The following is an 11,099-nucleotide window of genomic DNA, read 5'->3' on the forward strand; positions in this document are numbered from 1 at the left end:
CTGGAATTAGATTCATCCCCTACACACACACACACACACACACACACACACACACACACACACACACACACACAGCCCCTCTCTCTCTCACACACACAAAGCCACACACAGGTCGTGAATCACACACACAGCCCCCAACAATCTCACAAACAGTGTCTCTCACACACACCTCTAGCCTGACACACCCTCAAACACACACACAGAACCTGATGCACACCTATAGCCACACACACACACACACAGAGTGAAACACACACACAAAGCCACATACAGCTTGACACACACAGGGCTAGAATCACACACACAGTCCCCCCCAGAATCTCACACACACAAACAGACCCCCCCACATACAGTGTCTCTCACACACACCCCAGGCTCACACACACACACACACACACACACACACACACACACACACAGAGCCCCCTCTCTCTCTCACACACACAAAGCCACACACAGGTCGTGAATCACACAAACAGACCCCCAACACACACACACCGTCTCTCTCACACACCCCTAGCCTCACACACACACACAGCCAGACCCTGGCCCCCGTCCCCAGGAGAACCGCCCCCCCACACCCGCCCCCTGAGTTATTTTGATCCCAGCAAATTAGCGTCTCTAATCCGGGCGGGATTCCCTGGCAGGAGGCGCCGGGCTCAGAGCTCATGGGAGGGGGGTCGGGCGGGGTCAGCCCCAGCCCCCCCCCCCCCCGCCGGCCTGCATAGGGGGGATCCGGCATCCCCCGTCCGTCCCCCCCACACCCCTCCTCCCTCCATCCCTCCACCCTCCCTCCTTCCTCCCCTCCATCCCCCCCACAGCCCTCCTCCCTCCATCCCTCCCCCCACACCCCCCACCCCCCTCCACCTCCATCCCCCCACACCCCCCCTCCTCCCTCCCTCCACCCCCCACCCACCTCCATCCCACCCCACCCCCCCCACCCACCACCCCCCCCCCACCCCCACCCACCCCCACCCTCCACCCCCCCCCCACCATCCATCCCACCCATCCCCCCACCCCCACCCACCCATCCCACCACACCCCCCCCCACCCTCCCCACCCCCACCCCCACCCACCCCACCCCACCCCCCACCCACCAACCAACCCCCCACCCCCCCCACCCACCCACCACCCACCCACCCAACCCCACCACCCCCCACACCCCACCACCCTCCCCCCCACCATCCACTCCACCCCACCAACCCCCCCCCCCACCACCCTCCCACCCTCCACCCTCCACCCCTCCACCCACCACCCCCACCCACCACCCCACCCCCCCCACCCACCCACCCACCCACCACACCCCCTCCACCCCCCCCCCCACCCCACCCACCCCACCACCCACCACACACCCCACCCCCCCACACCCCTCCACCACCCCCCCACCCCCCCACCCACCCTCCAACCCACCCATCCCCCCCACCCCCCACCACCCTCCTCCCACCCTCCATCCCCCACCCCCCACACCCCTCCACCCTCCCACCCACCCACCCACACCCCTCCACCCCCCACCCACCTCCACCCTCCCCCCCCACCCCTCCACCCTCCCTCCTCCAACCCCCCACACCCCCCTCCCACCCCTCCACTCCCTCCACCCCCACCACCCACCCACCCACCCCCTCCCCCCACCCTCCACCCTCCCCCCCCCACCACCCACCCACCACCACCCCTCCATCCCCCCCCCCTCCACCCCACCATCCCTCACCTCCATCCTCCCCACACCCCACCCCCTCCTCCCTCCATCCCTCCCCTACCCCTCCACCCTCCCCTCCTTCCTTCCCTCCATCCCCCCACACCCCTCCATCCCTCCCTCCCTCCATCCATTCCCCCTCACCCCCCCATCCTTCACTTCATCCCCCCACACCCCTCCATCCCTCCATCCTCCATCCATTCATCCCCACAAACCCCTCCTCCCTCCATCCCTCCCCTAACAGCCCTCCACCCTCCCTCCTTCCTTCCCTCCATCCCCCCCACACCCCTCCATCCCTCCCTCCCTCCATCCTTCACTTCATCCCCCCCACACCCCTCCTCTCTCCATCCCTCCCTCACCCCTCCATCCTTCACTCCATCCCCCTACACCCCTCCTCCCTCCATCCCTCCCCCCACACCCCTCCATCCCTCCCTCCTTCCTTCCCTCCATCCCCCCCACACCCCTCCATCCCTCCCTCCCTCCCTCCCTCCCTCCATCCCCCCACACCCCTCCATCCCTCCCTCCCTCCTTCACTCCATCCCCCCCACACCCCTCCTCCCTCCCTCCTTCCTTCCCTCCATCCCCCCACACCCTTCCATCCCTCCCTCCCTCCATCCTTCACTTCATCCCCCCCACACCCCTCCTCTCTCCATCCCTCCCTCACCCCTCCATCCTTCACTCCATCCCCCTACACCCCTCCTCCCTCCATCCCTCCCCCCACACCCCTCCATCCCTCCCTCCTTCCTTCCCTCCATCCCCCCCACACCCCTCCATCCCTCCCTCCCTCCATCCCTCCATCCCCCCACACCCCTCCATCCCTCCCTCCCTCCTTCACTCCATCCCCCCCACACCCCTCCTCCCTCCATCCCTCCCCCCACACCCCTCCACCCTCCCTCCTTCCTTCCCTCCATCCCCCCACACCCCTCCATCCCTCCCTCCATCCCTCCATCCACCCACACCCCTCCATCCTTCACTCCATCCCGCCCACACCCCTCCTCCCTCCCTCCTTCCTTCCCTCCATCCCCCCACACCTCTCCATCCCTCCCTCCTTCCTTCCCTCCATCCCTCCCACCCCTCCATCCCTCCCTCCCTCCATCCACCCACACCCCTCCATCCTTCACTCCATCCCCCCCACACCCCTCCTCCCTCCATCCCTCCCCCCACACCCCTCCACCCTCCCTCCTTCCTTCCCTCCATCCCCCCACCCGTCCATCCTTCCCTCCATCCACCCACACCCCTCCATCCTTCACTCCATCCCCCCACACCCCTTCTTCCTCCATCCATCCCCCCTCACCCCTCCACCCTCTCTCCTTCCTTCCCTCCATCCACCCACACCCCTCCATCCATCCATTCCCCCATACCCATCCATCCCTCCCTCCCTCCATCAATCCCCCCACACCCCTCCATCCTTCCCTCCATCCACCCACACCCCTCCATTCCCCCACACCCCTCCATCTATTCTCCATCCCCCCACACCCCTCCATCCCTCCCTCTATCCCCCCCATACTCCTCCATCTCCTCACTCCATTGCCTCCCTCCCTCCATGCCCGACCCCGACCCCTCTGTGGGGCTTTGTGTTGGACCAGCACCTCCCACCCGTGTGTCCTGTGCCCTGCGCTGCTGGTGTCCAGAGGGCAACTCCCCCATGCCTCAGGGCTGAGCTGATCCGCCCTCTCCGCTCCCCGCCAGGGGGCCATTGTGGAGAAGCGGATCCTGGCCAAGGTGCACAGCCGGTTCATCGTCACACTGGCCTACGCCTTCCAGACCAAACTGGACCTGTGTCTGGTCATGACCCTCATGAACGGCGGAGACCTCAGGTGAGGGGGCGGGGTGTGGGGGGCGGCCCCTCTGTGCCCCACCCTGCATGGGGGCTGCAACATGGGGCTTGGGACAATCCCCTGCTGGGTGCCCCCCTCCTACCTCTCCATCCGTCCGTCTGTCCCCACACCCCCTCATCATGCATCATGTCCCCCTTCTTCTCCATGGGCCAAGGCTCCCTGGCAGGACTACATCTCCCATGATGCACCATGGCCAGGTGTTCCCATGGGGCACTGCTTCCCCTCGCTGTGAGAGGAGTGTGTGGTGCATCAAGGGAGTTGTGGGTCAATCACATGATGTCCCTGTTCTCCTCTAGGCACTAGGTCCCCCAGCCAGACTACATCCCCCATGATGCACTGCCATGCTGCAGCCCAGGCAGTGATGCATCATGGGAGATGTAGTCCAGCAGTGGAGCCCCGGCCATAGAAGAGAAGAGGGTCCGAGGCACCTTAACTACCACTCCCTTGAGCCACCGAGGCAGCGTTTTCAAAATATTGGTGGTTGTTTTGTGGGGGGGGCTTTCAGTTCTCTGGACAAAAAACAGCCGTAGCAGTCCCGTGTCACCTGTCTTACACCCCACGCCCGGGTACCCCATCCCTGTTACAGCCGCTGGCCCCAGGCACCTCTGTGCCCCCTGGGGGGGCAAACACTGACTCTCGGGGCGCAGGGTCCCCTGAGCGCACCTCCCGTGTCCTGGTCACACGCCCCCCCATCCTCGGGCTCCACCTATCCCCCACCACTGGGATCCTCCGTGTCACCTCCCCCTCCGCCCACCCCGGGTACCACGTCTCTGTGTCACCTCCCCCTCCGCCCGCCCCGGGTACCGCATCTCTGTCCCACCTCCGCCCGCCCCGAGTACCACATCTCTGTCCCACCTCCATTTCTGCCCACCCTGGGTACCGCGTCTCTGTGTCACCCCCCTGCCGTCTCCAGGTACCACATCTCCGTGTCACCCCCCCCCCCCGCCCGTCCCAGGTATCGTGTCTCCGCGCCGTCTCCCCCTCCACCCGCCCCGGGTACCGTGTCTCTGTGTCACCCCCACTCCACCCCCGCCCCAGGTACCGCATCTCCGTCTCACCTTCCCCCTCCTCCCACCCTGGGTACCGCATCTCCGCGTCACCTCCCCCTCCACCCGCCCCGGGTACCGCGTCTCCACCTCGCCTCCCCCTCCTCCCGTCCCAGGTACCACGTCTCTGTGTCACCTCCCTCTCCGCCCGCCCCGGGTACCACATCTCTGTCCCACCTCCACTTCTGCCCACTCCGGGTACTGCGTCTCCGTGTCACCTCCCCCTCCACCCACCCTGGGTACCGCGTCTCTATGTCACCTTCCCCTCCTCTCGCCCCAGGTACCACGTCTCCATGTCACCTCCCCCTCCGCCGTCCTCACCTACCGCGTTTCCAGTGTCACCTCCCCCTCCGCCCACCCCAGGTACCGCATCTCTGTCTCACCTCCCCCCTCCGCCCGCCCCAGGTACCACGTCTACAACGTGGACGAGAAGAATCCCGGTTTCCTGGAGCCCCGGGCCATTTTCTACACGGCCCAGATCATCTGCGGCCTGGAGCATCTGCACCAGAACCGCATCATCTACCGGGACCTCAAGCCGGAGAACGTGCTGCTGGATGACGCGGGTGAGGGGCGCGGCTGGGGTGGCCGGGGGGCAGTGAGGGGAAAGGCAGAGGTGAGGGGCTGGCACTAGGCCCACCAGAGGGTCCGTGTGGGGAGGGTCTCTTGGGGAGCGTGGGGTGGGGGGCGTCCTGTCCCAGCCTGTCTAACGCTGGTTCCCGGCTCCCCAGGGCACGTCAGGCTGTCGGATCTGGGGCTGGCGGTGGAGCTGCCGGAGGGAAAGGAGAAGACCAAGGGGTATGCCGGGACCCCAGGTAAGCGTGGTGTGTGTGGGGATGCGGCTCCCCAAAGGGGGGGTCCCTCTGCCCCATCGCCTCAGGGGGCTCCCTCTGTTCCCCCCTTCTCCCAGCCCCCAGCCCCCTCTCCAGGGTCCCCCATCCCAGATCCCAGTTCCCTCCCATCCCCCAGCCCCCCAACCCAGCCCCCCCCCTCCCATCCCATCCTCCCATCTCCAGCCCCCCCATCCCCCCTCTCCAGGGTCCCCAATCCTAGATCCCCCCTTGTCTCCAATCCCTGATAGCCCCCAACCCAGCCCCCTCTCCTCCCTTCCCATCCCCCACTCCTCCAGCCCTGCCCCCCATCTCCAGCCCCCCCAGGCCCCTTGCTGGGGTCCCCATCCCAGATCCCCCCTCACCTCCCAGCCCCCAGCCCCCCAACTCAGCCCCCTCTCCTCCCATCCCATCCCCCACCCTTCCAGCCTTGCCCCCCATCTCCATCCCCCCCATCCCCCTCTCCAGGGTCCCCCATCCTAGATCCCCCCTTGTCTCCAATCCGCCATCCCCCCATCCCATCCCCCACCCCTCCAGCCCTCCCCCACCCCCTCTCCTCCCCATCCCATCACCCACCCTTCCAGCCCTGCCCCCCATCTCCAGCCCCCCCAGCCTCCTTGCTGGGTTCCCCCATCCCAGATCCCCCCTCACCTCCCAGCCCCCTCTCCTCCCATCCCATCCTCCACCCCTCCAGCCCTGCCCCCATCCCCCATCCTCCCCATCCCAGCCCCCTCTCCTCCTATCCCCCACCCCTCCATCCCTGCCCCCCATCCCCTCTCCTCCTCATTCCATTCCTCACCCCTCCAGCCCTGCCCCCAACCTCCAGCCCCCCCAGTCCTCTTGCTGGGGTCCCCCATCCCAGATCCCCCCTCACCTCCCAGCTCCCACCCATCCAGCTCTGCCCCGCATTTCCAGCCCCCCCCATCCCCCATGCTGGGGTCCCTCACCCCTGTCTGTCCCCCCAGGGTTCATGGCCCCCGAGCTGCTGAAGAACGAGGAATACGACTGGAGCGTGGATTACTTCACCCTGGGGGTGACCCTCTATGAGATGATCGAAGCCAAGGGCCCCTTTCGCTGCCGGGGGGAGAAAGTAAATGGGGACCCCCCACCCCCCCACCATGGGGACCCAGAGACAGGGCTGAAGGGGGGCCCCCAAATCATCCCCCCCCGGACAAGGCCCAAGGGGTGTCCCTGACCCACCCCTGTCAGCCCCCCCAACCCAGCACCGGGGTCCCCCAACCCATGGGGATGGGGGATGGAGGAGGGAGATGGGATCCTGGGGGCTGGAAGGGGAGGGGGAGGAGGGGGGGTTGGAAGGGGGAGAGGGCGTCGGGAAGGGGGTGGAGGGGGCGGATGCGTCGGGAAGGGGGTGGGGTTGGGAGGAGAGGGGGGGCTCTGATCGGGGGGCATTGGAAGGGGGAAGGGGCATTGGGAAGGGGGTGGGGTTGGGAGGAAAGGGGGGCTCTGATCGGGGGGCTGGAGGGGGGCATTGGAAGGGGGAAGGGGCGTCGGGAAGGGGGCAGGGTGGGAGGAGAGGGGGGGCTCTGATCGGGGGGCTGGAGGGGGGCATTGGAAGGGGGAAGGGGCGTCGGGAAGGGGGCAGGGTGGGAGGAGGGGGGCTCTGATCGGGGGGCTGGAGGGGGGCATTGGAAGGGGGAAGGGGCGTCGGGAAGGGGGCAGGGTGGGAGGAGAGGGGGGCTCTGATCGGGGGACTGGAGGGGGGCATTGGAAGGGGGAAGGGGCGTCGGGAAGGGGGCAGGGTGGGAGGAGGGGGGCTCTGATCGGGGGGCTGGAAGGGGGCATTGGAAGGGGGAAGGGGCGTCGGGAAGGGGGCAGGGTGGGAGGAGAGGGGGGCTCTGATCGCGGGGCTGGAGGGGGGCATTGGAAGGGGGAGAGAGCATCGGGAAGGGGGCAGGGTGGGAGGAGAGGGGGGCTCTGATCGGGGGGCTGGAGGGGGGCATTGGAAGGGGGAAGGGGCGTCGGGAAGGGGGCAGAGTGGGAGGAGGGGGGCTCTGATCGGGGGGCTGGAGGGGGGCATTGGAAGGGGGAAGGGGCGTCGGGAAGGGGACAGGGTGGGAGGAGAGGGGGGGCTCTGATCGCGGGGCTGGAGGGGGGCATTGGAAGGGGGAGAGAGCATCGGGAAGGGGGCAGGGTGGGAGGAGAGGGGGGCTCTGATCGGGGGGCTGGAGGGGGGCATTGGAAGGGGGAAGGGGCGTCGGGAAGGGGGTGCTCACCCGTCCGTCACTCCGCCCCCCGCGCAGGTGGAGAACAAGGAGGTGACCCGGCGCATCCTGCACGACCCGGTGAAATACTCTGAGAAGTTCAGCGCCGCCTGCCAGGCCGCCTGCGAGGGGCTCATGGCGAAGGATCCCGCCGGCCGCCTGGGCTTCCGGGACAACCAGTGCGCCCAGCTCAAGGCCCAGCCCCTCTTCCAGATGGTGAACTGGGGCCGGCTGGAGGCAGGTAACACGCCCCCCCCCCTCGCCCCAGGGTGAGCCCCTCACCTGTCTCCCCTGGAGCTCCTCCCAGGCTGTGGGGTCCCCCCAAAGTCCCCCCAAGTCCCACCGACCCCCAGGATGAGGGGTCCCCCCCAATCCGTCACCCCAGCTCCTCCATTGCTTAGATGAGGGGTCCCCCAACCCATCTCCCTAGAGCGCCCCCATCCTCCAGGGCTGAGAGATCCCCCCAGGCCCATCCCAAATGCTAGAATGAGGGGTACCTCTTACCCGTCCCCCGAGCCCCCCACAGAACTGGGATGAGGAGTCCCCACAACCCATCCCCAGGGCTGCGGTGTTGGCGGGGTTGTGTTGTGCATGCGGTGATTGTATTGGGGTGGTGCCTGTGGTGGGTGCGGAGGGGAACTGGGCGATGTTGTCTGCAAGGTTGGGTTGTGTGTGTGGTGGTTGCAGTGGGGTTGTGCGTGCGGTGCTTGCGGTGGGGAACTGTGTGGTGGTGTCTCTGGGGTTGGTTGTGCATGTGATGGTTGCGGTGGGGAACAGGGTGGTGGTGTCCGCGGGGTTGGGTTGTGTGTGCAGTGCTTGCGGTAGGGAACTGGGCGGTGGTGTCCATGGAGTTGGGTTGTGTGTGCGGTGGTTGCGGTGGGGAACAGGGTGGTGGTGTCCCTGGTGTTGGGTTGTGTGTGCGGTAGTTGCGGTGGGGTTATGCGTGCGGTGGTTGCAGTGGGGAACAGGGTGGTGGTGTCTCCGAGGTTGGGTTTTGTGTGTGTGGTGGTTGTGGTGGGGTACTGCATGCGGTGATTGTGGTGGGGTTGTGCGTGCAGTGGTTGCGGTGGGGAACTGGGTGGTGGTGTCTCTGGGGTTGGGTTGTGCATGCGATGGTTGCAGTGGGGAATGGGGTGGTGGTGTCCACGGGGTTGGGTTGTGCGTGCGCTGGTTGCAGTGGGGTTGTGCATGCAGTGATTGTGGTGGGGGAACTGGGAGGTGGTGTCTGTGGGGTTGGGTTGTGCGTGCGGTGGTTGCTTTGGGGAACGGGGCGGTGGTGTCCGTGGGGTTAGGTTGTGTGTGCGGCGGTTGCGGTGGGGAATGGGGCGGTGTTGTCTCCGGGGTTGGGTTGTGCATGTGGTGGTTGCGGTGGGGAATGGGGTGGTGGTGTCCACGGGGTTGGGTTGTGCGTGCGCTGGTTGCAGTGGGGTTGTGCATGCAGTGATTGTGGTGGGGAACTGGGAGGTGGTGTCCATGGGGTTAGGTTGTGCGTGCAGCAGTTGCGGAGGGGAAAGGGGTGGTGGTGTCCGTGGGGTTAGGTTGTGTGTGCGGCGGTTGCGGTGGGGAACGGGGCGGTGTTGTCTCCGGGGTTGGGTTGTGCATGTGGTGGTTGCGGCGGGGTTGTGCATGCGGTGGTTGCGGTGGGGAAAGGGGTGGTGGTGTCCGTGGGGTTAGGTTGTGTGTGCGGCGGTTGCGGTGGGGAACGGGGCGGTGTTGTCTCCGGGGTTGGGTTGTGCATGCAGTGGTTGCGGCGGGGTTGTGCATGCGGTGGTTGCGGTGGGGAACAGGGTGGTGGTGTCCGTGGGGTTAGGTTGTGTGTGCGGCGGTTGCGGTGGGGAACGGGGCGGTGGTGTCCGTGGGGTTAGGTTGTGTGTGCGGCGGTTGCGGTGGGGAATGGGGCGGTGTTGTCTCCGGGGTTGGGTTGTGCATGTGGTGGTTGCGGTGGGGAATGGGGTGGTGGTGTCCACGGGGTTGGGTTGTGCGTGCGCTGGTTGCAGTGGGGTTGTGCATGCAGTGATTGTGGTGGGGAACTGGGAGGTGGTGTCCATGGGGTTAGGTTGTGCGTGCAGCAGTTGCGGAGGGGAAAGGGGTGGTGGTGTCCGTGGGGTTAGGTTGTGTGTGCGGCGGTTGCGGTGGGGAACGGGGCGGTGTTGTCTCCGGGGTTGGGTTGTGCATGTGGTGGTTGCGGCGGGGTTGTGCATGCGGCGGTTGCGGTGGGGAAAGGGGTGGTGGTGTCCGTGGGGTTAGGTTGTGTGTGCGGCGGTTGCGGTGGGGAACGGGGCGGTGTTGTCTCCGGGGTTGGGTTGTGCATGCAGTGGTTGCGGCGGGGTTGTGCATGCGGTGGTTGCGGTGGGGAACAGGGTGGTGGTGTCCGTGGGGTTAGGTTGTGTGTGCGGCGGTTGCGGTGGGGAACGGGGCGGTGTTGTCTCTGAGGTTGGGTTGTGCATGCAGTGGTTGCGGCAGGGTTGTGCGTGCGATGGTTGCGGTGGGGAACTGGGTGGTCGTGTCCCCGGCGTTGGGTTGTGCATGCGGCGGGTCATGTTCTGCATTGGGGCTGTCACCCCACGCCCCTACCACCACCCCAGCCCGGTTTCCATGCGCCCCCCACCTCCTCCCCAGGCCTGGTGGAGCCGCCCTTCGTGCCCGACCCCAAGACGGTCTACGCCAAGGACATCGGCGAGGTGGGCGCCTTCTCCACGGTGAAGGGCGTGGTGCTGGACGAGCAGGACAAGGCGTTCTACGAGGACTTCTCCTCTGGCAACATCCCCATCCCCTGGCAGGAGGAAATGGTGGAGACTGGCGTCTTCGGGGAACTGAACGTGTGGGGGCCCAAGGGCACTGTCCCCAGGGACCTCGACCCCAACGCGCCCGCCAACAGCGTCAGCAGCAAATCGGGGACATGCCTCCTGCTGTGAAGGGGGGGTGGGAACACGCCTCCCCCCCACCTTGTGTCACCCCCCCAGAGACTTGGCTTGGCCCCCTGCTCCCATCCCACTAGGGACTTGGTGACCCCTACAGCCCCCGTCTCACAGCTGCATGAGATGCGGAGAGAACCCAGGAGTCCTGGCTCCCAGCCCCCCTTCCCTTAACAGAGCTGGGAGAGGGAGTGGGGTCTGGAGGATTAGAGCGGGGGGGGGGGGGGCTAGGAGCCAGGACTCCTGGGTTCTCTCCCCGGTTCTGGGAGGGGAGTGGGGTCTGGTGGGTTAGAGCGGGCGGGGCTGGGAGCCAGGACTCCTGGGTTCTATCCCCAGTTCTGTGTTTAGAGCAGGGGGAGATGGGAATCTGGACTCCTGGGTTCCATTCCTGGGGTGGGGAGTTTGAGCATGGGACTTCGGGGAAAAATGATAATCCTTGCTAATAATCAGCGTAACATTTCAATAGCGCTTTACCCCCCATTAAGTAACTCCCCTTCCCATCCCCCACTGCCAGGATCCTCCCCAATTTCACACACTGCTGGGGGTGGGGGGCTTATCCCC

At 66.5% G+C, this 11,099-nt stretch overlaps 1 protein-coding gene across 1 annotated transcript in view; it reads left to right on the forward strand.

Moving 5' to 3' along the window:
* GRK1 (G protein-coupled receptor kinase 1) overlaps positions 1-10,658 on the forward strand; it is a 15,008-nt gene extending 4,350 nt beyond the window's left edge. Inside the window, exons 2-7 of the mRNA XM_065570405.1 lie at positions 3,380-3,507; positions 4,980-5,137; positions 5,303-5,386; positions 6,367-6,491; positions 7,663-7,864; positions 10,243-10,658. Of these exons, the coding sequence (XP_065426477.1) occupies positions 3,380-3,507; positions 4,980-5,137; positions 5,303-5,386; positions 6,367-6,491; positions 7,663-7,864; positions 10,243-10,538 (993 nt within the window). The 3' untranslated portion in view covers positions 10,539-10,658. The remainder of the gene's footprint in view (positions 1-3,379; positions 3,508-4,979; positions 5,138-5,302; positions 5,387-6,366; positions 6,492-7,662; positions 7,865-10,242) is intronic.
* Positions 10,659-11,099: the final 441 nt, after the last annotated feature.

This window comes from Chrysemys picta, chromosome 16 (assembly GCF_011386835.1).
Source record: "Chrysemys picta bellii isolate R12L10 chromosome 16, ASM1138683v2, whole genome shotgun sequence".
NCBI classification, from domain to species: domain Eukaryota; kingdom Metazoa; phylum Chordata; order Testudines; family Emydidae; genus Chrysemys; species Chrysemys picta.